The sequence below is a fragment of the Pelmatolapia mariae genome, linkage group LG7, assembly GCF_036321145.2.
Source record: "Pelmatolapia mariae isolate MD_Pm_ZW linkage group LG7, Pm_UMD_F_2, whole genome shotgun sequence".
Classification (NCBI taxonomy): domain Eukaryota; kingdom Metazoa; phylum Chordata; class Actinopteri; order Cichliformes; family Cichlidae; genus Pelmatolapia; species Pelmatolapia mariae.
The window spans coordinates 45,511,144-45,537,672 of NC_086233.1; the positions used below are offsets into that span (position 1 = coordinate 45,511,144).

A 26,529-nucleotide genomic window follows, 5' to 3' on the forward strand; every position below is an offset into this window, starting at 1 on the left:
GCTGCCGCCAAATTATCACAAGATAGTGGGCTTGCAAAAAAAAAGTCTTCAACATTTGTCAGTTCCAAACTATCCAATCCACCAGAATAAAATATCCTGACGACTATCAGTTCCTTTTGGGAAAGAACAACAGTGGTACCTCAATATCAGAACTGACAAATAAGCAGAATCCAAGCGGACTCAATGGCACTGATGAGTAACAGCACCTCTGCAACTTTGAACTGGATAAGAGACTAAGGAGATGGATGAAATGATATTGATCTCCTTATATTATTTTTAAAAAGGGGTAAGTTCATACATTGGAGTGATATTTGACTTTTTATTGCATAGCTCCAACAGGTTTTCTTCCCATGAATCCCTTTCTATACACACACACACACAGCCTGTTGGCATACAGTTGCATAGTTCAGTGAACTGTAATAAACCCCCAGGAAGAAAACAAATTCCTGTGGTCCATTACAAGAGAGACTGCAGGTCTTCCAGCACCTGGCTTGTAGTGCATTGGTACAATTAAAAGACTTCGAGGACTCCCTGAAGCAGCAGGAGTGGATTTAAAGATCACCTGGTAAAAGGCATTCTAAAATATTGTTTAGAACAGACAAAGCAGTGCATTCAAGCATACAGTAAGCAACGAGTGACAAAATATTTGTAGGAGTGCAGAAAAATGTACGAGGAATCATTTCATCATAACAGAATAGCAAAACCTGCAGCTGAAGAGTGCAGAGAACAGCTTTTATGCCTGAGATCCTCCTCTGAAAACGTACCGTCGACTCTTTGGTTTAAGGTTAAAAACAATCAGCCTAGCAAGTTTGAGTTTTGGTGAAGCTAAAAGGCACCTGTGTGAATGTGCAGAAAACCGAGGTGGCTCAGATCTAACAGTCAATACGGTGCTAAAATGTGCAAAATAGGGTCCGTGTTCAGTCTCACCTTGCATTGTGTATTTGTCTAATGTCTGGGGAAGAAAGAATAAGACCTTCGAATCCAGTCACACATTAACAGAACTGCTTTTCAGACACTTTAAATACTAACTTTGTCAACGTCCCAATCAGTAACTGGCTTATTTTAAAGTAACTTGAAAGGATTCTGGTTAACAATCTTATAATCCAACAGCTGCCTGTCTTTGGGATACAAAAAGAATTAAAAAAACAAAAACAAAACCCAAACCTAACAACAACAAAAAACAATCAACTTTAGAAAATATTTTTAGAAATATATTTAAATAAAAACAGGTTCACTCATATTTCTATGATCTGACCAGTTTGAAGCCCTGCCCCGTGTCCAGTATTGCTGGTGGAAACCAGTTGAGCTTGAGTCTCTTGAGACATCGCAGACAGGCGCTGCAGGTCCACAGCAGGTTCAGGCTGCCGCACCACAGCGCCAGCTGGACCACGGGATAGGTCACCCGGGGGAAGTACATGCTCCAGTGATTGGTGACGTCGCTTCCTGTTGGTAGGTGCAGCGTGTAGTCGCCCCAGTGTTTGGAGATGCCGTAAGCAGCAGAAACCGCCCTGCCCCTCTCTGACCACTGGATGTTGCTGTTTGAGTTGCAGTTGTACTCCACCCACTCGGAGGTGAAGTCTCCGAGCTGCGGCAGGTCATGCAGCTCGACGTCCGCTGCTCTGAAGAGCATCGCTCCCTGGACGGCAACATACAGGTTCTCCACCTTCCTGACCGCCTTCACCCATGGCAGAGAGTTGTCACAGTCGAGCACCACAACAAGGCGGGAACAGAAGTTGGCGTTCTTCTCCCTCCACCACTCCAAGATGTGATCCAGACGTAGAGTGTCTCCACCTAAAGATGTGCGCATGAAACAGCTGATTACAGATGATTCCAAAAACAATGGCACACATTCTCAGTTCAATTGGAAAAAATACAAAAAACCCCCAACATACATATATATACATATATACATACTAGAGCTGGGCGATAAAACGATATATATATATATATATGTATATATATATATATAAGCGATTCCTAATCATGACTGCGTCAACTTAACGCCTCTCTCACCTGCCAGCGCCCACTCGCCAGTGCGATGCGTATGGCCACTGTAGAAGATTACGTAGGTGTCGTGGCGTGGGCCGTCTGGGTTGCGGAGGTCCAGAAAGGATTTCATCTTGGACTGCAGAGCCTCCAGGGTTACCCCACTGGTGGAATAGTCACAGCCAAACGTCTCAATCAGGTGGTGGGCAAAGAAGCGCTGCACGTTGTTCAACATACCCGTAGAGCGCCTGTTCAACTCGTGCACCTGGCCTGGAGGCAGCAGCATCGGCTGACCATCAGGACTGTAACAGGAAGGAGAATTATGCCACTTTCAGAATTCCATTTCATTTGAGCGCACAGAATATCAATGATGTAAATTCAAACATGAATCTGAATGTGGTCTAAATTGACTTGAAGATGTTTCTAATTCTCAGATACAATGCTGGACCTCTACCTGCAGTAGTTGGTGGGAATGACCACTGCATAGCCCACGCATGTTCCTCCCAGGGTGTTCCCGAGCTCATGGAAGAGTCCATGGAACAGAGACTCCAGGGGCAGAATGAGCAGGAAAGTGCTCACAAACAAACTGTTTTTGGCCTGCCGAGCAAATTTACAAGAGTCACGTAAAGGAAAAAATGAAACAGGAAAAGAATAACCCGTGTGCTGCAGCAGTAAAGCATTTTTGAGACAGACCTACCTGCCAGCACAGAGCACCCACAGCTACCGTGGACACCAGAGTAAAGAACACCAGGCGTTCAGAGATGAGGCAGAAATGTCGCATGCCTTTGGAGGCCATCACCTTGTCCAGGCCGCTGACCTCCGACCCCTGGGACCAGCACAGCCTCTGGCATTCGCTGAGCTTAGAGTGAAAACCCCACACAGTGATGACAAACACCATGTGGCAAATACCCCAGAAGAGAGCACACACCACGAAGGCTGGGATCGTGCGGTACCACTGTTCCAGGTCTGAGAGTCTCCCAGCAGAAAGGACGATGAAGCTCACCTCCACCGCCAGCAGGGGCAGGAGGGAGACCCGGCGCCACAGCCCCCTCCACACCAGAAACGGTTGCCAGCGCTCGGTCACAGAGAGACCGCTGAAGTAGACATCGAGCAGAGGGTCGCAGATGAGCTGGCTGAAGAAGCAGGAGAGGGCGAACGGGTTGGTTGTAATGTTCAGAGAGTTAAAGAACAGCACGGCGGTGATGACAGCGAAGCACGCCAGGTTGGCGAGAGCCAGGAGAGCCTTCATCCGCAGCGCAACCATGACCGTGCCCAGAGCCACCACGAGCACCATCACGCTCAGGGACTTCTGAATGAGCAGCGCGGTGCTGGCGATCGCAAAGCCAGCTAGCTCCAGGCGCTCCGCGGAGGTCAAGAAGGCAGGGCGATACCTAGCACATCCAACAAGTCTCTCCAGCAGCGCCCACAGTGTCCTCAGAGCCACGCTGGCCAGCAGCAGGTAGTTGGCAACCTGCTCCCTGACGTCGACGTCCAGGGCGGGGGAGTTGAGGAAACACAGGAGACCCAGCAAAAAACCGAACCACAGGTGGAGGATGCTGAGGCTCATCCTCTCCATACTGAAGTAGTAGAGGCCAATGGCTATTCCGAGGACAACCAGGGCCAAAACAAAAATGACAAGAAGAGCGGACTCCGCGCTTGTTTCCCACCGGACATAGAGACCTATGCACAGGGCCACGAGCAGGTTAAGCCCGGACAAGTAGCCTAGCCACCGGACTGATGACCACATGCTCATCTCTCCGTTGACTTCCTCCAGCCGGGTCATCGCTGCGTGAAGGCAGTGACTGACACAGTAACGTAGAAAACGACACATTTTCCTTTTAAATTAAATACCAACTACCTGAAACCAAAAAATGGCATTTAAGTCAGATATTACCCGGTCTGCTGTCCGCTGTGACATGTGAAATCCCGCGACATTCAAACTCGGTTTAGCCAGCGGGCTAACTTGTTGAAAGTAGCTAGCTTAGCTGGCGTTAGCTCCTCAGCGGCACATCTTCAGGACGGTTAGTGTCAGCGGTCAAAACACTCACATCTTGGATGTCACTTGTTTGTATTCTTCCATCTGACGTTTGGCACGATTATAAACGATCGCAGTTGGGTTATTCTGACGCCAGCCAGCGGGACTGTGAAAGACATCAGTTCAAAAAGTTTCACATCAAAACTTTTCAGTCAGATGACAGTCGCCATGATTGTGCTAAGACTACGGTAAGCATAAAGGGTCAGAACTGGTGTTGAAAAGTTCAAACGTCCAAACCGTTTTTTTGATGTAGTTTTTTTCTTTTATTTATTTATTTTAATGAGTTCCCTCAGTTAAACTAAGATAAGACCCCCCGCCGCCAAAACAAAAAAACAAAACAAAGACAAAAACAGTATTAATTTTTCTCCGTAGTTGCTAGCATCTTTCTCCGTGCTGGCAGGAACCATTGACTGTAGTCAATGGCAGGAACTAACAAGTGACACATTCAAGGAAGATCCGATCATTTGACCCCTGCATTTAGAAAATCCAGTTTGTTGCCGTTTTCCCCCGACATGGTATATTTATACTTTAATTAACTATTTCTTTCTTTTTTCTTTTTTTTTTGTAATCGCCTTTTTCCTGTGGACATGGAAGCGGTCTTTTCCATGATTTTACTTCTATCCTCAGGGCACGAGGGGTCGCTAAATGGTTTGACGAGCATGAAAATTATGTGAGTTGCATAGCGTTCATATTCTCAAAATGTCAACCCTAGTTGAACGCTTATGGAAGATTTTGGACCAACGTGCCAGTCAGTGCACTCTGGTACTATTATTAAAACACCAGATGAACAATTACATTTGTGCTTCTCTCCACTACAACTTCAGAGACTTTGGATGAGCATTGTTTAAAGCACACATAAGTTGTTCTGATTTCTGTGTGGACTCAATTTGAGACCCTACCAGCTACTCTTTTGACCGCATATATGTATTTAGATAACCCTTTAGCGATTAGAGGTCTCCCATCACTTTACGGGGGTGTCAAACATACGGTGCGGGGGCCAGAATCAGCCTGGCAAAGACAATAATTGGAGTTTATCTTTGTTTAGTGCATGTAATAGTTAAACAATGAAATTACCAAAAATTCCATCACATCACCAATTTTTTCACCATCTACTGAAGAAATGTCAGTTTTTCTAAAGTGGGTCTGAAAAAAAAAATCTGAATTAACAAAACGAGACTTTATAAAGTTGTTAAATTTTATAAACTTGATAATTTTAGATTTTACAAATCTGGGTAATATGCTACAAGAACCTTTTGTTATTTTACACATCTATCATGAAATTGCACTTTTTTCTTATATTATCATAATCTCAGAGATTAAAAGTTTAGTTAAATGTGTCTGCTCTGACAGAAAGGGGAGTTTCACTGCTCTGGCCTACTCGACGGTCTAGCCCCATCAAAGTGGGCTGTACGGGGCCCACAATGTAAAATAAATATGACATCCCTTCCTTACAAAAACACTAACACTCCTTTTTTTAATATTATTCATTAAAAACTCTGCGGCCATGGGGTTTGAATGTTTTTTCAAAAAAACTATTTCTGTATAGTATCAGAAGAAGATGAAGAAATTTTGACCAAGTTGTAAAAGAGAGTCGCGGACTCTTCATAACATTCTAAGTTGTAAACAACTGATTTTTTTTTTTTTTTTTTAAATATAAAAATCTTAGCACAAAAGAAGGAACACACACCGCCACCTTATATTTACATTCATTTATAAAAGAGAAATACAATGGTACTGTAAGCACACATTGTCCTGCACTGTTGAAAATGCTGATAATGAAGATGATCCATATCATGCAAATAGGCCAAAAGAAACACTGGAAGACAAAAATCACAAAACACACTCCTTTAAAGTCTGAATATGTACTGTGAATTTTTTTTCTCCTGTTAAAAATCAGGAAGAAAAAACAAAACAGCAGAGATCTGCATTAACCAGAAAATGATATGGAAATGGCAAAAGCACACTGCATTACATAAGCACGTATCCACTAATATGACAGACAAAAACAAAAACACAGAAGGCACCTTATAGTCATTATTGGTATCGTTTTGTGGGCCTATCACATTGGTTGTAAAATTGTGAAAAGAAACATTTTGTGCCACTGACAAAAACAAAAAACCAAAAAAAAAAAAAAATTCCACACACTAGAAATTCACTCCTTCAGTCACAGTCTAAGCCACACCCACACATTTAGTCTATTCAGGGACCAGCAGGAACACACAATAACATTTCACCTGGTAGTGTCTTAGCTAAAACCTCCCTGCAGCATAAAGTCAATTTTCAGATCTGACCTCGCTTTCTAAATTTTACAATATTTCACCTTTTTTACAAAAGTGAGTGTAAATGTATTTTCTCTCTGTGATTTTTCTAAGGAACTCTGCATCTGCTTTTGTGGAGTGCTGTATTTTCACATCAAAGCTGTAAAACTGTGTCAAAGGAAACTGGTGTAAAGTCACTGACATGCAGTGTTGTACCAATCTGATGCTTAAGACAAAAAAAAAAAGATTAAATGCAACAGCAGGAAAAAGATCATTCAGAATGAAGTCAGTGTTTAAGAGAAGAGCAAGACAAAAACCTTGTACCTACTTTGCACTTGTACCTTTTTAAACACAATAAGTAAACAGTTAACGTTTCACATTAGTAAACCTACTAATACTACTGTATGGTTCTGAAAATGTTTCAAATGCTACAAATACCAGTTTTTTGTTGTTGTTTTTTTTGGTAAAAGATACACAAAATCATTCATAGAATGCCAAGTTACTAAGGCATTGCCACAATTTACAACACCAATGTTTGACTGTTTGACTATGGATATCTATTTCCAAACAATAAGCTTTTTTTTTATGTCTTGAAAAACTAAAATGAACATCAAAAAAAGTTTTCAGGAAGGTGAGCTGTATGTGCCAGAAGCAAACACGCCTGTCTACTTATTCCATCTCTGTCTCACCAGTGCAATCAAACCCCTGTAACGCTGCTTAGGTTTGCTGTATTTGGCTTTTTTTGTACAGAGCAGCCTGCGACTCTAGCTTATTTCAAACAGAGACTGAGTACAGAATGTAGACAAGCTGACTTTTGATATTAAGAGGAGCGGGGAGTTCAGAGATCTTGCGGGCATTCGATTTCCAACTCTTAAAAAACCTAACTATTTATCAAAATATATCCATCTTAGTGTGTGTGTGTGTGTGTGTGTGTGTGTGTGTGTGTGTGTGTGTGTGCGTGCACACTCTGAAAGGAGTGTGGATATGAGAAAATAATCTGTAAACTTTTCTCTTTCACACTGTGCAAACTGCATTGTTTTGAGAAGGAGTAGAAGTGGGGTAAGAATGCAGCTGGTTAAATTTGGCAGCGCAGCAGTTGGAGGGGAGACGACAATTAAGCCCTTTTCAGACACGCTCTCCGTTTACGGTAACCTGGCAGCATCGAAATGTGTCGGCTTCACGTCTCAATCAGCATCCTGGTCGCTCTTCGGCAATGCCAATCTTACTAGGGTCAAGCCTTGAAACATTAACGCGGGCACGGCACAAGTCTGCATGTGTCCCCTGCTTCATTGTGAGCTGCTCAGCTGACCAGAGGATGCATTAAACAGCAATAACATGGACAAAAATATGTCTCAGATGACAGTACTAACCTCTGTGACCCATTTCTATTCCCATTACAGAAGAGAGATTCTTCCCCCCCCCCCCGTCGGCTCTCTCTCTCAGAGTTTGACTGGGGGAGCCTCCTTTAACTTTCAAAAGTGTGGTTACACTTCTAAAACCTGACACTGATAATACTGTGTGGCAAACCTTATGCTTGTACTGTAGTCTTCTCTCTCTCACTGTCAGGGGTATATTTGATTTAAAGCATTAGGAATATTAACTAAATATAATTCCATCGCTTTTACAGACTTTTGAAGCCAGCGATGTTATGCTTTCCATGTCTGAAAGGGGCTTTAGGTGGAGTAAAGGGCAGGAAGGGTTGCTGGTTTAGCCTAGCTCTGGAGCAGGATGGGATCCTCTAGCTCATGAAATCCGGGGACGGAGCTGCTCTGGCTCTCCCCAGAATCGGAATCATAGGGTGTGTCTGGTAGCTCCGTGAAGCCCCAAGCTAGCTGGTCATCCTCAAACTCGGAGCGCGCCTGCATTGGGATGTCTTCACAGTCTTCCTCCTCATTGGAATTAAAGTCCTGAGGGATGTAAAGCATCTCAGGGTAGTTGCGTGACACCAGGTCACTGGTGGTGGCCAGAGACACCTTTCGGAAGGCGATGAGATGCATGTGAGAATACTTGACATATCTGTAGCGCTTGAAGCCCAGTGACTCTACCGCAACACGCCAGCTGCGCATCATGAGGGCGTGGCGATTTTGGTGAGAAGAGTCAGGCGTGATGATGAGCAGCAGGCCATGCAGCTCCAGCAGCTCATGGGCCTTCTTGCAGCAGATCCAGCGCTGGTATGGCGAGGGGAAGTAGGACAAAAGCAGGGAGAAGACCACCACGTGGAAAAGCTGAGCGGGCAGAGCATCGATGGGGTTATGGAGCTGTCGGAGGAAAGCATCGACTGCATCACCCGCCAGCTGGAGCGGCTGCTGAAGCTGGAGGTTGAGGAAGTCACACTTGTACACACTCTGAAAAAGCACAAATTTAACACAAATCAGGGTTCAAACTTGATCTATGCCAGCAAACATTTCTACACAGCTCGTTTGTTTTCATGACTTGCAGCTGTTGGGCGTCATTTTTCCTGTGTTCTGCTGATTTTCTTCACGTAGTCTAACCACAGCACTGGCAAAGGGCATGACTCATTTCTGGTGTTGTTTTTGCTTTATAACGCAAACACCCAAATGGGAAACTGTGTCCATTTCATGTGAATAAACAATTGTATAAAAGCACATGGTCAATTAAAATGTAAAACATAATTAATATGCACTCGTACCTCAACTGCAGGCACTATGTCAATACCGACTGTGAGGAACTCATCAAACTTCAAGAAAGGGTTAAAGCAGCTTCCCACATCAAGAAGGCGCATTTTCCCCAGCTGAGAGATCGAACTGTAGCACAAACAACAACATGCGATGCCTGATGAGTATAATACACAAAAACATACGCATTACACGCACTATAAGATAACTCTTTGTCATTGCACAGTCATACATAGTACAATAGTACAATGAAATTGGAAGACTGTCCCACGTTGGCACTATGTACAACACAACACAACACAGTAACTTAAGTAATAAAAAGAAGAATAAGTGTATGTTTATTGCACATTATTATTACTATAGAGTGAGGGCAGGTCGTACCAATTCATTTTTCTTGTTTTTTGTCCCGCTAACAGCAGAAGCCAAGAAGAGCGCCATTGGTTGGTTGAACAGCAAAACGTGTTCCTTTATGTAGCATTTTAAATAATTAAATCTCACTAAATAATAGGATCTTAGAATCATCTCAGGTGAGCAGAAGGTGATACAAAGTGAAGCCTTGTCTTTACACCAAGTTACTAACTAATCTTCAAAATAAAAAAAAACTTTCAAATTAAACAATGTCCGCATCATTTTTTCATTTCATTCTATAGCAAAAATCCAGCAAGGACACGGGCGTACTTTGTATAGTTAATATGTAGCATGGAAATGGGACATAGACTTTATGATTTACTGTTAACTCATGACAGATAACACTCTTACTTCATCTTACCTGGGGATGGTGCTGTACGGCTGGGCACTCGTAGATGCTGTACCCACACCCATAGCAAGTGTGGCACTTTTCTGATCCTTCTCTAACACTCTTTTCATTCCCCCATCCAAAAAGTACTCTTGACAGATGCTGTGGAAGTGGCATCAAAACACTGCGTTTACAGAAGCTCATTTTACAGGCTAAGATTAGTCCGATTTCACCGGGCTCTATAAAACCTAAAAGATGCCCGAAGACCTCTGGGGGCGGTCATACCTGCGACACCATTCAATCCGGCCCTCTCCTTCACACTTTTTGGTCCAATGGTTGTCAGCAAGATTCTTCATGGCGAGGGCGTACTCACTCAGTGTCTGCTCATCCTCGCAGTGCTCACGCCAGATCTTGTCAAAGTCGCCCACTAATTGAGAAAATCAAACCCCCCTTAAAAATAAGGTCAGCAATATCCAAAACATGGCAAAAAACAGCTTCAAGTACTTCAAGTCTTACTCTTGTATGACAACAGAAAAACATTCACAACCTACTTGCAAGTTTTGGTTATCCACTAAATCACCAAAACCAGATCTTAGAAAAAAAGGGGGGAAAAAAACTGCAGAAAAATCTCAGGTCACTGCTGGTACATCAATATTGCTTATGTCTCACTTGTTTCTGCTTGCACAGAAGCAGAAATGTGCATCTAAAAAACCAAAAAAAACAAACCCACCCTCAAAACAGTCATTTCACAATAAAAGTTATGTCCACAAAATTTTCCATTTGCAGCTGCTCAGACGTTGACAGCCCGTAGCACAAGCAAACATGCCAACAAGGGAAAAATCCCATGACCAGAAGGGAGTAAAGAAAACTATATCTGATTTGCAGAAATGAAAGGACAACAAGAGGAGTTGGTGGTAAACAGCAGTGCTTTCAAAGCATGACCACTGTGATTCCATGCCAAGCCTACCAGATCATGCTTCACTTATTAACCAATCATGAGATCTGCTCGCAGGATGACTTCTTTATGCTCTTCTAGGCTCCAAAACAAGCAGCTACTCTCTCCAATGCTGAGGTCTTATTCAAACCACAAATTAATCCAAGCTCATTTTAAATACACTACCAGGGTTATGCAGTGTTTTATGGTGGTAAAGTAGGGCAGCACATACACAAATAACACCAAGACTTGACATTTTAATATGCCTGCATTTTACTATGACACTATTTTAACTATTAAAAAAAAAAAACATTTCCAGGATTTCTTTCACATTTCTGAGCAGTGAAATGGCCAACTGTATAATTTTGATTCAGAGCCATTCAAATGAAACAAACTAGCCATGCATTCAAGCAGGAGATTAATTCATATTCTTAGTTTATACTGGAAGAAGAAAAAAAAAAATCTTGCAAACCATTGTGTCCTGGCCATTGACTCATCCAAAGATTTATTTCCTCTATATATTTTAAATTTGCCTCTTGTGCACTCCTCCCACATGGACTCCCTCATTATGCACAGCGCAACATCATCAACAGAACAAATCCTAGCTTCTGTAGGATTTGCAGCTAAATTTAAAATTCAGAGGACGTTAAAAAATACATCTTTCATCAATATATCTTTCAACTGCTAACTCAAACATGGAGTTAACCGCACTGATTGGGCTGTAAAATAAGACATCAGATGCTACAAGTATGCATGCTGATGAGCTGAGATCGGGGTTTTCCAAACTTCCCTTTTTTTTTAATTGAAGCAAGACAGATGGTTGGATGCTTATGAACTGATACAGTGATTGCAAGTAAAAGATCCATTACCTCCTCCCATTTCATCTACTTGAACACAAACATCAGCGCATGTGGTTGCATTGTGTTTTGCATAAAAAGGGCCAATAATGATTTGGTCATTTTATTTGTACGTTGTTTTAAGGCTTGCCAAACAAATTTTTACTATTAAACAGACACTTTTTTGCTTCTTTAGTCATCCCCAAATTGCAAATTGCCTGAAATAAAACTCATTATAGCGGTAAACAAAGTTCCATTAGAGACAGTGTTTTCCCTTGTGACCAAAATAAGGATATTTATCAAAAAATAAAAAAGGAGAAGACTCACGCTTGTCTCTCATATGTAGTGTCCCCAATTATTTAAAGAAAGTGAAGGATTCACCTTCCACAAACTTCCTTCTTTACATGACGTGTGTGCAAAGAAACAGCAGGAAGCAACAGCCACAGACAGGATTTAACCTGCTGTGTCGTCTTTGTGGTTTTTCTCCTGGCAAAAAGTAAGACGAGTTTCTTTTCCCCAATCTCAGCTCCACAGTTGCAGATCTCCTTTGGCTTATCCTTCAAGACACAGTTAAACCTCCACTAGAAAGGAAAAAAAAGTTCTGGCCTATCACAATGTGTCTTTTAATTAAATTATTTTCGCTGTCTGGCTCTGAACGGTAACAAATCTCAGAAACAACACTAATTAGGTTGTATAAGTTGCGGCAACTGTTTGCTCAGTCTACAGAGTTATCTTTTATTGACAACCGGGAGCCAATCGGAAGTTACTCTTTTTCTTTCACTAGTCACATATTAAGATGTGTGTTGACTAGGTTTGAGAGAGAGAGATAAGATGTTATTTGCAGAAGAGCCTTGGGTAAGCTGCCACAATTTATTTCTAAGGAGCTTTAATCAAGGCCTCGCTTGCTTGGTGCAACCCGCTGCTGTCGACTGGAGTCTGCCACCACAACAGCTAACCAGAAGTAAAAATTTAAAAAACTTACAAATCCGTGATTACCGGATTAACCGCTAACTTTTAACGTTACTTCAACATTTGTGAGATAACTAACAGTATCAGCCCATATGCTACAGGGCCACAGAGAAACAGAGGGGCCCACTGAGGCTGCTTACCCTCCCTGTATTTCCTACGCAGTTTTCTGTGGACGTTTTTGACGACTCCCGACAGTTTCTCCTGCTCCTTGCACGGTGCTTCACTTGGAATTGGCACGTAGAATAGCTCCGACTGGTTTTCCGTCTCCCCGGTCTCGACATTGTCCCTGGGGTCCATAGCACCGCACCACCGATGTTACCCTCCGCCAGTCGTTTCCCCTTTTCCAAGCTGCAACCCGACCGGCGAACCGGCGCACCAGCCAACAACAGGGAAGCCGATTGGCTACCTGGAGCATACACGCATCATAAACTGACAGCGCGTCGTCCAATCACAGGCGTGGAAGCATTCTCGAGCTGGCGTGCGTGCTGCGAAGCGTTCAGGTGCATTTGGAAATCTGTAAATTGCTGAAATAATCGTAAACAACACATCAGACAATGTAGTTTTGTGTTTTGCAAAAGTTTTTATCTACAAAAGAAAACGAAACTTTGTTTTTTAGCCAACTGATTTATTCATTTAAACCCTAAAACTATTCAAAGATAGTAAATTACAAAAAATGTATGTTCTTAGACAATATCCCACTGAACTGAATAACTTTTTGTGTGTTTTTGTCGTTGTTTGCTTTCTTTTATTAGTTCTCCAATTAAAATATTGGACATGTGTTGAAGAAACTACTGGAAGCACTTCCTGTGAAATAAATTTGTTAGCATTATGTTATACAAACCTTGTTCCGAAAAAGTTGGGACACTGTATATTATGCAAAATGACATCATCGTCATCATTATCACAATACACAGTATCACCAACAGGTGAGGAAACTCTGGAGAAATCTCTGTGTGCAAGGGAAGAGGCTGAAAATCAAAACTGGATGCCCTATGGCAGCACTGTCATGTAAATCACTGCACGAGCTCAGGAGCACTTCCAGAAATATCTCTCTGTGAACACAGTTCAATGTGCCATCCATATATATCATTTCCCTTCTTTGCATGAAGCTAAATGATTTTTATATTATAACAGACCCAAATATAGGATCTAGTCGCCCGCCTCCAACCCCTCTCATGATTTAAGACAGGGTGACTGGAGAGGATGTTTTGTCCTGTTAAATGGGATAGTGTAAGAAGGAGCATTTCTAAAGCTGTAGAGATATTAAACCTTTGAAAAGATGATGCAATGTTTTCTAAAATAGGCTAAGAATTTGAAAACCCACAAGTGATGCCAATCCATGGTTATTGTTTCTGGAAATTGGCTTGGAAAATCCTGATGGAGAGCATTATAGTCTGAGATGGTACCGGTAATTTGACTCTGGCTAATGAAAACAAACTGCCACTGTCTGAACAGCAGGGGGAAAAGTTAAATACCATATATGTCAATGCTGTTTGCAGGACAGCATCTATTATTAACTGCATGTTCAGTCATTTCAAAATATGAGGTAATGCCTTACGATGGACACTGTGTAACCCCAATGAAAATAATACAGTCACCAAATCCACATTGGTAGTGGACTTATTACATCTGTGTTCAGCAGAACCATGTGCACATGGACTCGAGGTAATAACAAATATTAGAAATCTACAGTTTTATCACAGGGACTACATTCTACATGAATAAAATTTTAGATGCCTTCCTGTCGTGTGTGGCTGATCATGTCCGTCCCTTTATGACCACAGTATTCCTATTTTCCAGTGGACGCTTCCGGCAGGATAATAGAGCTCAAAGCTCAAATCGTCATAAACCGGTTTCTTGAGCATGACAGTGAGTTCACTGACCTCAGATGGCGTCCGTAGTTACCGGATCTAAGTCCAATAGAGCGTGCAACAGAATATTCACATCATAGATGTGCAGCCAACTTGTTAATAGGGACCAAACTATCTGAGCAGTGTTTCCAGCACCTTGTTGAATCTGTGAATTGAGGCAGCTCTGAAGGGATAAGGGGAGTCCAACCTGATTTTAGCACAGTGTATTTTATGAAGTGTCTGGAGAGGGTGTCTATTTATTTGCAGTTTAAACACAGATTTCATGTGAAGTGAGGACAGCTGTAGCTTTATTTAAACCTTTGTTGTAGTTAGAAATTCTTAAACCCTCTGACAGTGAAGTATTTCTCTCCCCCAAAATATCACACATCACATGGTGGCTAAGGCACTGTTTATTTAGCTGGAGATATGCTTATTAGATGTACTGTGGAACCCGAGACATGTACTAATATTTTGGTGGAGAAAAAAAATGGCCCTATAAGTTACAATTTATTAAATTGCGTCTCATCTCGGTTTAAATGATTTTTACTGTATCAATTTGATTTCCCTTTGCTTCTAAAGCAATTCTATGCTTCATAAAGTGTGGCTCGCATAATACACAATTAATATAAATCATAAATTTTTCATGCTAGTATTTATAATGAAACAAACATTTAAAAATGCATTATCCCCATTCTCACGGCACATTTGATTTATCATTGTATCCGAGTAAAAACACCTAAAAAGAGGTCAGATAGGCACCTGTTAGTCTGGCAAATACGACAGTTGCCTGACTGCACTTTGTAAAAGTTATTAAACAATCCAAGAGGTATAGGGTTTAGTCAACATGCCAACCGAGCTAATAAAACTGCATCACTATTGCTCTAAAGGGTTTACTTCTGAGGGAAACACCTTTTTAGGTCAAATAACTGGGTAGTTTCATGGCTGCAAACTAAACAAAGTCAGTGAGCTTACAGACAAAAGACAGCGTTACAACGTGTCTCACATGATACCTCAGAAACATCCTGTCTTTATTTTAGAAACACTTCAAATCAAAAAGAAGCCCCTGTTTATACCTTTTGTGTGTCCGGCTTATAAATGTTATGGTGTTTCTTTTTAAAAGAGAACGCTAATCCTTTTTTCCCTGAAGTCATACAGCAGCTGTGTTCAGCTCTGTTCTATCTGGGTTTATTCATTAATCCCAGAAACTTCAACGACCCCACTCAAACCATTGGGGTGAGTGTGACCTAGCCAAAGAAGATACTAAACGCTGAGTTGCTCCCGGTGCGTTCACTGGACTGTAAATGTTAGTTAAAAAGCACTTAGATGCAGGAAAAAAGTGATGTAACTCAGTATCATGTGTGTGTGTGAATGGGTGTGGCATACAGTGTTTTGATAGCTTGAGCAGAAAAGCACCATTTAAGAACCATTTACCATTTACCTCACCTCAGGTGACCTCAGTCGGTCACATGATGGATTGGGGAAAGGTCTCATAGTGGTTTCAGCCCTTAATCCCTGGTAACAGTAATGACCCATGCCTTTTACCGGAGTCTAAATACCTGGACCCTCTACCATTTTTTAGTACCGAAGAAGCCTCTTGGATGAGAAGAAAAACATCATCACAAACCCAAAGAAGTCCAATTTCCTTCCTTTCCTTAGACTCTCAAGACTACCCTGACCTGGATGAACCTGCACATCTAATATGGATACTGATTTGAAGGCTACACCTAAAAAAAACAAAAAAACAAAACATGCACATGACATCTACACTAAAAAATAAATGTAGTATAACAGAACAATATTACATTTTTTTAAAGCATGATCGAAAAATTAAAATTAAACATTCCCATCAGCTTCAGCACCTAAAACAGGTAAGTTGTTAAACTGTGACTCATTGACCTGTCAGTTGTGTGGTTTATTAATATTATTGTATCATATGGCAGCACTATGACTTTTCGTGGCAGTCACACACACACACACACACACACACACACACACACACACACACACACACACACACACACACACACACACAGCACAGTGAGTAGTGTATTTCACCTTGAAAAAGCTGCAGAACTGATCAATGTAACCATTGTAATGTAGGTTTTATGTACAGTGAAGCATTGAGAATAATGACTTATGACAGCAGACAGGTAACATCCTCCCACAGGGAAGAGACCACATTTATTCTGACGTGTGTGATATCTGCCTACAACTGTGTCCTCTTGAGCTTAATTTGGACTTCTGCTGGAAATCTACTTCCTAACTCACGACGTAACCGGAAGCCCCTCTTCCCCCTACGCCACATCCATCCACGCTGTTCGAGTCGATGCTGCGACACCCCGACATGTAGTTACATTTCGGTGGGCTCGCAGCAGGTTACGCGGAAGGTTATGGTGCAGGGTTAAAGGAGTTTACAGCGTAAGTAACAGCATAGATCTCCTGCAAAAATCAGTCTAAATCATGCATTAGTCATCATTGGTTACAGAAAAGAAAAATTGGGTATCACATCAGTACCATGTACACTCTGAAAACATTTAAAATCAAACAGATTGTTTTTTTTTCTTATTACATTTTAATTCAGCCTATTGTGTTGTCGTTTTTAACTGGTTGCTTCTCTTCTCGGCAGCAGAGCCAAACCACAGATATCAAGTAGAGCCCCAAACAGGCAAGAAAGTCATAATGGTATGCCACAACTAAAAACACCACCAGCACGGTTGCATATAGCAGTGATTTTGCGATATTGCTACAGGAAAACGTGTCTGTCCAGGACGAAACCCTCTGACCCATGCACTCCTCTGCCGGGGATACAGCGGCATTGTCGGCAATCTTGGCGTCTTCAAGCTTCTCCTGAAGGCGACTGAGGTGTTGATCTTCATCCTGAGATTCAGTGATGGGCGGCATAGTGGCAGACAGCAGTTTGGTTCTGCTTAGACGGGGCCTTTTGCTCACAGTGCTCTTGTCTTCGTGGGACCGTCCTCCTGTGCCGACGGCCCTCAGGCAGTGCATGTACAGCTCCACCTCATCGCCCGAGTCCGACTCTGCCGAAGCGCTGTCCTGGCTTGTTTGATCACTTTCAGGTTCATCCGTTAAAGCGCCCCCCTCTGCAGCGGCAGAACCATTTCCATCTTCTGACTGAGCTTTTGTGTGAAGACATTGTTTTTCAGTTTGAATGTGTGCACTTTGCTCTTCTCCTATACTTTCTTTCACTGGTACGCTCTCGTCGCCACCCTCCTGCCCGCTGTTCACCAGAGCAGATAAAACCTCTCCATCTTTGCTTCCTGTAATTTCTAACTTCTCTTCCAAACACAGTTCTGGATCTTTTTGTTCCTGTTTCGCCACACATGAATGTGATTCTACAAGCTCTGCCTCTACTGCTCTGTAATTTAGGAATTCCTCCTCGTAACATGGATCCAGCTCCTCTCCGTTTCCCTCCTTTGGTTCTTTCTCCCGCTCTGCTCCGCCTTCACCTTCCTTTTTCAAGTTTATTTTCCCATCTCCCTTTATCTCCTCGTTTTCTTGGATATGTGCCCATTCAATACTGACCTCTTTTCCTGCAAAGTGTTTTTTTGTGTGCAGCTCTGTCTCTACTGGTCCCTCTGTTTCTTGTACTTGGTTCTCCTCAGTTAATTCTTCCGTTCCACCTGTTTTGTCCATCTTTATGACTTGAGCACATTCTACCTCAGTACTGGCACCATCTTCTCCAGAGACAGCCTCTCCGATTGTTTCCCTGTCCTCTTCTACTCCTGTCACTGCCCTCCCCTTGACAAATTCCTCATTTGCAATTTCTTTTTCTCTTACTTCACAGATGCCCGGATTTAAATATACTATCTCGCTTTCTTCTTCGTTTAAAATGTTGTTTTCTTCTTCTTCAACCATCATTTCCCAGTCCTTCACTTCAGTGATTTGTCCTAAACAGAGAGCCTCCTCCTTAGCTTTGATTTTGCAATGCTCTGTTTTTTCCTGTGTCTCTGTAGTCACGCATTCAGCCAACTCCCCTGTTACCTCAGTTTCACCAGAGGATTTTGATTCATCTTTGAGTGAGCCGTGTGTCATTTTACTGCCTTCTCCCATGTTGTTAGTTTCTCCTCGAGCTTCCAGAAGTGTCTCGGGTGTTGTGAAATTTGATTTCTCCACAAGTTTGCAGTCAGGAACAGTTGCTTTTGTAACTGAATTGTCATTGTGGTGCAAATTCAACTTATGCAAGTCTTCACATGGTTTAACCTCGCTAAAAGATGCGTTACCAGGACACAGAGCTTTGATTAACTCACATTCATGGCGTTTTTCTTCTAAGCTGCCGCTCTGTTGGTCAGGTCCTTCATTAACATGTCCCAGCAGGTCCCCAGAGCTTTCAAGTTTTACAAATGATGTTTGCGGACTGGTCCTGACTTCATGTGTATCTCTTTTTGCGTGCGTTTCATCCAGATTAGTTTTATCATGTGTACATGGATTCTCTGGGAGTGGACACTGTGTTGTTTCTGCTGTAATTTGGCCTTGGGGGTCATGTGTTACACTGTCTTCCTGTGCTTCTCCCCAGGGATGTAAACTATCAGCCGGTATTTGTGGATTCAACAAATCTGCTTGCGATAAAATGTTTACAGTCTCAGGACAGCTTAATGTGTCTTCTAAACAAGTTTGTGAACCCTTAAGTGTGCTTGTGCACACAGTCCCGGCTGGGACTGTATTTTCAGTCCCAGCCAGAACCTGCAGAGTCTCTGCATTTAATGTCAGACTTAAACTTGCTTCTTCTTCTTCTACAACACGATTATTGCATGGTGCTATGTCTGTGCATTCCTGGTTTGATTTCTGGTTATTAATCACATTTCGAAGTGCTTTACTATTGTTACTTTTAATATCTGTTGAAACAGTGCAACTAATCTGTCTCATGCCAGTGTGAGGATGTAAGCCTCCAATATTCAGTGTAGCCCGTGCAGGATTTTCCCAGCCAGCTCCTCTCTGACTTTCACTTCCCACTCTGCCAAACACCTGGTGATACAGCGGAGCCACCACAGTGCCAAATGTGAAGCTGCTGGTCTGGCCAACAAGGCTTTCATTTCTCACTGCTGTTCTGCTAATGTATTCATGACCCATGTCTGCCTCCTGACTGCTGTCCTGAGATTTGGTATGTTGCTGTTCTGCTTGAGCAAAATTATCAAACAGGTCATCTTGGATGTCCGTGGCACTCTCACCTTCTGCTAATGTGACTGAGGCAGCCAAAGCAATGCTCTCAGATTTCTCTGGCTCGTTCTCAGACGTTTGGTCAAGTGCTGGTGACATAACACGTGAAACACTGAGGAGGGGTTCGCTGCACTTTGCTTGGGAACTTTCTGGTTTGCGGTTGCTCTCAGCAAACAGTCGCACATCTGTATGCCTTTCCTTTGGGGTTTCTTCTCGAGCTGCCTGCGTTACCCCTGGAGGCGATTCGTCTCTATCTGCATTGTTGGCGTCTCCGTTTCTTTGAGCAAAGTAGTCCCTCACCCGGGCCATCCGTGCAGCCTTTCTGCGACTCCTTTGGCTGTCGTTTACTCCACTCTCAATCTGTCCACCAACACAGATAGATTCATTTCAACAACATGCCCCTTAAAGAAAACCAAGTGAGGTAAAATTTAAAGTTGCATTTCTCACAACAAGAAGACATGTAGCATGCATGACTAAATGTAATTGAAACTGTGAGAAAGCACAAACTGCAAGTATCACTTCTTATTTTTGTTTTTTGTTTTTTTAGGTGCACAGCACATTATGTTATACTGGTGGTACTCAAGCTCCAGTTATGTGACCCTCTCTGAAAAAGTGCACCAGGGTCATGTTAAGCTCTCTGCTCCTCCTGCACCTCACAGTCATACCGATCCTTTAAACGCCCTTACACTGCTAATAATACATCAAATATGTAGAAAACTTAACACAGTCTACAACAGGGATGTCAAACTCATCTTACATTATGGCCCACTTTAGTGTTTCGTTGGCCGGACCAGTGAACTACATGTTTAATCCCTGAGATATTTAATTATTAAAAAAAAGGTACAATATTAATAATACATCTCATTTTTTCTACATGATAAAGAAACGTTGCTGTAAAATGAAAAGAATGTGTCAGCACTACTCTTTGGGTTGTAACGAATGTTCAAAATTACAAAAAAAGGATAGGAGTCTTTGCCGGGCCGATTGTGGCCCCCGGGACTTATGTTTGACACCCCTGCTTTACAACATTTTGCATGTGAAGATTTACGATGTCAGGACAGAATTGGAACTGTTGCGTCATCAGTCATATCGGCAACATTTTTTTTTTCCACTCACCAGTAATTTCTGTCCATGTTCCTCTGACATTCCTGACTGATCATTCTTAGATTTCAAAGTGTCACCCTCTAGTCCACTGTTGGACACATCTGGAGACAAGAAACATTTTATCTATGATCCTGCTGGGCTATCAAAGCAGTTTTCTTCAATTTCAGGTCATTTCTTCATTTCACAGTGGAGAAAAGGTAAATTTTCACCTGCTGCAATATTTCCCTGTGTTGACGACTCCTTTCCTGAACTGTTTTCCACGCTGGAGTTTGGACTGTAATAAGTTAATTAATTAAAAATACGATCAGTCAGGGTTAATTCGCTTTTCTTTTTCACATAGCTTCAGGTGATTATCGTCAATCAACAAACCACGTAAGGTGACAGTGCTGAGATACACAAATTGTTTTGATTAAAAAGTGTTAAATTGTTAAAAATTTGTAAGTATTTATATGTGTGAGATGTGAAATTATGTATTTTCTAACTGTGACTGTTGTCCATTTCACAAAGTCTAGATTGGTTATAATGTAAAAAAAAAAAAAAAAGCATATTTCTTCTATTTATATGAGTTATTCAAATTATAGACCTCACATAGTCGTCACCAAAATAAACTTAAGTTACAAAACTAACTAGCAAAGGACATTTTTAATGAATAGTCGATATTTAATTCAAGGCAGGAAATGGCCTTTACAATCTTCTATAACAAGCATAATGGACATTCCCCTGACCATGCACAATTCCTATGATTAAATAAACCTAAAAAAATTTGCCTAAAAATTGTTTTATGAAATCACTTTGTATTCTCACCTGGCTGTCTTGAGGCAGCTTTTCTTGTTCGCGTTTTCCTTCTGTGGCTGATCGTTTTCCTTTATTCTACGGAAACATGACAGCACGTAGTTCTTGTTGGCATTGTTGGCCCAGAACGTCCCCACAGTTGTTTCATACCGCAGACAAAAGTCAACTCTGGCCCCCTCGTCCCGAAATGGAGGCCACAAAGTGAGCGTGAATGAGAAACAGTCCGTCTGCCCGTCGCTGGAACCAGGGATGTACTCAGCCAGGAGGTCAAAGTGGCTGGACCAGCAGTCCAAAGTTGTTCGAACATATATCGCCTTAGTGAAGGAGATGTTGAGGACGCGCACCACCCCTTTTACTATTGTGGTCCCTGGAAGTAACTCAATTTTTTCCAGCTCTACTTTCTGTTCCTGGACCTTGGTCAGTAGCTCCTCGGTTAATAACGGGAGGGAAAAATTAAGAGGTGAAAGAATGTATTCATCTTCATCATTGCCTTCCCCATCAGACGTGTTGTATCCTGGCAGTTTGGGCACGTCCCACGTGTCGAACTCCTTCACTTGAACCAAATTGAGGCCTTTGGCATCTGCGAAGGAAACTCTCCTGGAGCCACACATGGGAGGCTCAGCCTCCGAGTCCTCATCAGACACAGAGCTCTTTCTCCGTGGGAGAGGAGAGGATTTAGGCCTGATGCCGATGACCACCTCGCCCTCATCATCGTCCACGTCCCAGGAGCTGAGGACTGGGACTCCTAAGAAGTTACAGGCCCCAGACCCTCTTGGCTGTCCCCAAAAATCCATGAAGCTCTCTGTGAGAGACTCAGCGTGAAAATGAACTGCGCTGCTTCTGGCAACTGACATTCAGCATGCTCTGACTTAACAGATGGAGTCAAGTTACAGATGACATTGTTGCGAGGGCCAACACTATAAATAGGCCAGAAGGGACTTAAACTATGTGCAGTAGTCTAAGTCTTCTCCTGAAGAGAATGTATGACCCAGTGCCATATTTGTTTTTTTGTTTTTTTGAGGCAGAGGGCTTGTATGACCTAATCTAAACTATAAGTTGATAATCATCTAAGTTTCTTATTACAAAACCACCCCAGAGTCTAAATATTTTGTGGACATCTTTGTAGAATCCATGACTCCCAAGAGAGTTATAATGTTATTTTTACAGGCACATGGGATTTTCCATGGCAACTATTTATGTTTTGTTACTTCTGGCCCACAACGGGCTCCATTGCACTTGCATCCTGTTTAAAATAATTTCCAATCTGTGAATATCTGATAATGTAATAGCTGTGAAAGTCTCAAGGTGAGAGACAGTCAATCCACATTAGATTTATCTATTATCCACCTATCACATTGGCAGATACCATGATACAGTTTATGGCTCTAGTGTGTAATATTTCCTGTATTTATCTTACAGATGTGACAAATTTGCATAATTGCCAAAAATGTGGTGAGCACTTAGTATTAGTGAGTAAAACATATTGTTTAACAATGAATAAGAATGAATGGTAAGCACTCGATTGATTTGTATGAGACAATACTTTTGTCCAGGCTGTTAGAGGATGTGATGCAGACAGAATACTTTTATTGCAGTGCTCAGTCGTGGAAGGTAGAGTAAAAATAAACCATGAATACAGAGGAAGGAAGCGTCGTGCTACATATTATTGACACTTTTTACAATATTGAAGAAAAAAGCAGGAAGTGATTTTAACCGTGTACCTGAGACAGAGGAGAGCAGCATCATTATAGAACAAAACATGAAGCACTCAGAGAGAGCAAACCAATCCAAACTAGAGTATTTACTTATATTTTGTTTGCATTCATTTATTTTTCTTTGTTCCTTTTAAACATACTCTAAGAATTTGTAACTCAGTAAACATCCGATAAGGGCAGCATGACAGATTTTTACTATAAACATTATGTATCGGTAGGTAATGGATAATAGGTAGTGATTTGTAAATGAATGTAGATAATATTATACTACATTATATTTCAAAAATAACTAGACAGCTCATGCTCTTTCTCTTGATCATACTGTTTTTAATAGCTAGAAATCTTTTTGAGGTCAACTTGAAAGAAAGGCAGATGAGAAAAGTAATGAGGTCAGAGGTCAAGCGTCACATGATATTTCAGTGCAAACTATAGTGTGATATTTCCTCATATAGCAGCATCATTTCCTAAATGTCACCAATACAAAAGCAGCAGAATTTTAAGTGCAGTTTTAAAGATAAAAGTTATGAAACTTTGACCTTATTTGACTCTGAAGAATAAGCCAGACGTTCCCAGTAAAGCGATATTTAGAATTCCCATATATCATTCCCTATATGCTTATATGTAGTCAATATAGGCATATAGGGAATATTTAGAAAACATAGTTTCTCACATAAATTATTTTCTTTATTATCTATTATTATTATTTATTTTCATCTTTACAAGGTACTTTCTATATGCTGATAATACACATTACACTTATAAGAATCGTAGTTTCTAATTCATAAGGCTTTTTGTCCATTTTTAATCAATAATCCATGAAGTTGACCTGAAAGACCTTGATGGATGGAAGTGAAATTTTAATGGGTTTTTAATATGACCCCACTCAAAATTCATTCAAACCTTTTCAAGCTCTATTTGGTGTATAACCTCCTTGGCAGCAGTAATAACTGCAACAAATGCTGTTAGAACCTTTTCCAGCATCCTTACTAACTCTTCCTACATCTTCTGAGGACACATAGACCTTGTCTAAGCTCTTACTCTGTGGTGTTGCTCTGATTGCCAAAGTCATCCTGTCCTCCCCCTCCCAGAAACTCAACCTGAGGTTTCTCTACCTCAGGAACCCCGGTCCTGTTTGGAGGAACAGCAACGAGCACAACGACTGGTTTGTGAACGGAGTCCTTGGCTCAGGTGGAGCCACAATGCCGTCTGCAGGACACATAGAGGAATAAAATGAGGGGACCTCATCACATTATGAGCCTTAGAGCATCACAGTGGGTTGGTTGCTGAACTGAAAGAGAGTCACACACAATCAAGGCTAGGACACCACCACTGTAACCCTTTAGGTTTCCATTCTCCAGTTGTGAAAGAGTGAAACAGTAAAAGAGTTTAAAAAAACAAAAACAAATAAAAGAACTCTTTTCAAATCTATAAATAATTTTATAATAAAACAGAACAAGCTGGAGGCAGAACAAATATAAGATGTGAATACACACAACACTAGTAGTATTTAATGATGTATTGACTTTTAATTCGATGGTGTTTTCCAACTGTTATTATATCCATATTGTGATTTTGATACTTAATTGCTTGTAAGGTGTCCTTGAGTGTCTTGAAAGGCGCCTATAAATAAAACACATTATTACTTTTTTCATCCAAATTGGAAGGCAGGTAAATATTAATCCAGTAGGTGGCAGAAAGTTACCTTGGTAACAATATACACAAGTCAGTCATTACCTGCTATGAAGTCTAATCTCCTACTTTTTGTGAAGATGTACAAGTCCATTTCCTTCAGCTGTTACTTCTGTGAATGTACACGATGTAAAACACGTTTTATCATGCATTATTGCTATAAATATTTATTAAGCTAACACATTAATTCTTTGTCTGGATTATTTGAGGGAAAACTAAAGGTTTCTGAGCCTTGACTTGCGATCCCTCATACCAACAAGAGATAAATTACAAGGACGTGGCTGTCTGGCCTTTAGTCCTCACCCTCGTCAAGGATGTTTATATGATAAAGGTGGCATGCTGAAAGTAAACATTTTTTTAAATAAATCCATAATGATTGTGCAGAACTGTCTTCCACAAAGTTTATTTTGTCTCAAACACGTCGAGAGTTATTCAGGGTGTTATTTGTCAGTTTGTCAGCTGCGTGTCTGCACTCTAGGGTATACTGCATTCATCAGCAGGCTAAATTAAACACTTCTATTTGTTTTTATGTACTGCTGTGTGTTTTTTTTTTATTTTTTTCAAATGTGCAGATGCAACTGTAAATAGCTCTTTGATAAGAGTTTGACAGTTGTGTGGTTAGAGAGCCCTTTTTTCAGACGTCTTAGATACTGAATATCTAAATAAAGTAAAACTATACTTGTCTTCTCTAAGAAATGTAAAAAGGACTCTTTGTTTTTCATTTAAGACAATAAATGATGTGTGTTAGGGGGCGTTTTGCTTATTGCACTGTGTACATCTATGAATATCTCAAAGAAAAATAGTGTCAGGATTAAAAAAAAAACAAAACAGGTAGCTGGGAAGCACAACGCTGTGTGTGCTGTATGCACTAATGTGAATAATACATGTTTTATAAATGTGTGTATTCGTACAATGTAAATAACATTAATCAATTCAAAATTTTAGAGGAGCTTTTTAACATTGCAGGAGACTTTTGCCGGCACTTTTATGTTTTAAATATATTTGTAGTGCCGGCTGATTTTATAATATTGTTTTTCCTGCTCACAGTGCTGTGACTCCTCCCCTCGAGGTAGTCACACAACTCCATCAGTTATCTCTCATCCACACTCCAAACTGCTGAGTTGAAGACACCAACTCTTCTTGGCTGCTCTGAATTCAGCTGTTCACCTTAACGGTACGTAGCTTTTGTTCTTTTTCAGTAGGTGAGCTTAGATTGTACTTCCTGTGAATTTTAGGACTTTATATGAAAACTTAAAGTCATGTTTTATGTAACAGGATATGTGTTTAAACTATTGTTAGGGAGCTTTTTATTAGCTTTCCCGTTGTGCAGTGGTAAGATATGTTGACTAATTTTCTTTAATGCCTGTACATGTTATAATCTACAGATCGATTTTCTGGATACATCCGGTTACAATCAATCATTCTGATTTTTGATGGTATTAAATGATTAAATCTTACAGGGTATTATTGTTTAAATGTTAGGAAGTCAATAACAGGTCAAAAAAAGCATGCACTAATGTTTTTTATGATTGGCGTTCATTAAAATTGTTGAAATCTTTACTTGAAAGTCAAAAATGTATCTATATTTTTTTGTCAGCAGTCCTCTAAATATTATCTGCAGCATCTTTCAGCCTATTTTAGGCCTTCCTTTCAACATTTTATTTTTGTTTTGGTTGTAAGAATATTTTTTAATTAGAGATTCTTTGTCCTCATTTAGTCACATGCTGTCTTTGAGATTTTCTTTTTTTCTAATAGCAGTAGAAGTTTGCAGCTTACATCTTTGATAACCAGCTTCTTTTATGATCTTAGCTGAG

The 26,529-nt window shown here is 41.1% G+C and overlaps 3 protein-coding genes across 3 annotated transcripts; all 3 read right to left on the reverse strand.

Moving 5' to 3' along the window:
• Positions 1-311: 311 nt before the first annotated feature.
• Positions 312-5,038, reverse strand: tmem168b (transmembrane protein 168b). Its single transcript, XM_063479251.1, has 4 exons — positions 2,684-5,038; positions 2,441-2,583; positions 2,014-2,288; positions 312-1,791 (listed from the first exon to the last, which is right to left on the reverse strand). The coding sequence occupies exons 1-4, from the start codon at positions 3,815-3,817 to the stop codon at positions 1,244-1,246; spliced, it is 2,100 nt and encodes a 699-aa protein (XP_063335321.1). The 5' UTR covers positions 3,818-5,038; the 3' UTR covers positions 312-1,243.
• Positions 5,039-5,715: 677 nt separating this feature from the next.
• bmt2 (base methyltransferase of 25S rRNA 2 homolog) lies at positions 5,716-12,772 on the reverse strand. Its single transcript, XM_063479252.1, has 5 exons — positions 12,531-12,772; positions 9,937-10,078; positions 9,685-9,813; positions 8,930-9,044; positions 5,716-8,624 (listed from the first exon to the last, which is right to left on the reverse strand). Exons 1-5 carry the CDS (start codon positions 12,685-12,687, stop codon positions 7,992-7,994), a joined length of 1,176 nt encoding a protein of 391 aa, XP_063335322.1. The 5' UTR covers positions 12,688-12,772; the 3' UTR covers positions 5,716-7,991.
• A 3,619-nt stretch (positions 12,773-16,391) lies between these two features.
• ppp1r3ab (protein phosphatase 1, regulatory subunit 3Ab) lies at positions 16,392-22,114 on the reverse strand. The gene is made up of 4 exons (XM_063480991.1): positions 21,324-22,114; positions 20,729-20,793; positions 20,532-20,620; positions 16,392-19,775 (listed from the first exon to the last, which is right to left on the reverse strand). The coding sequence occupies exons 1-4, from the start codon at positions 22,103-22,105 to the stop codon at positions 16,818-16,820; spliced, it is 3,894 nt and encodes a 1,297-aa protein (XP_063337061.1). The 5' UTR covers positions 22,106-22,114; the 3' UTR covers positions 16,392-16,817.
• Positions 22,115-26,529: the final 4,415 nt, after the last annotated feature.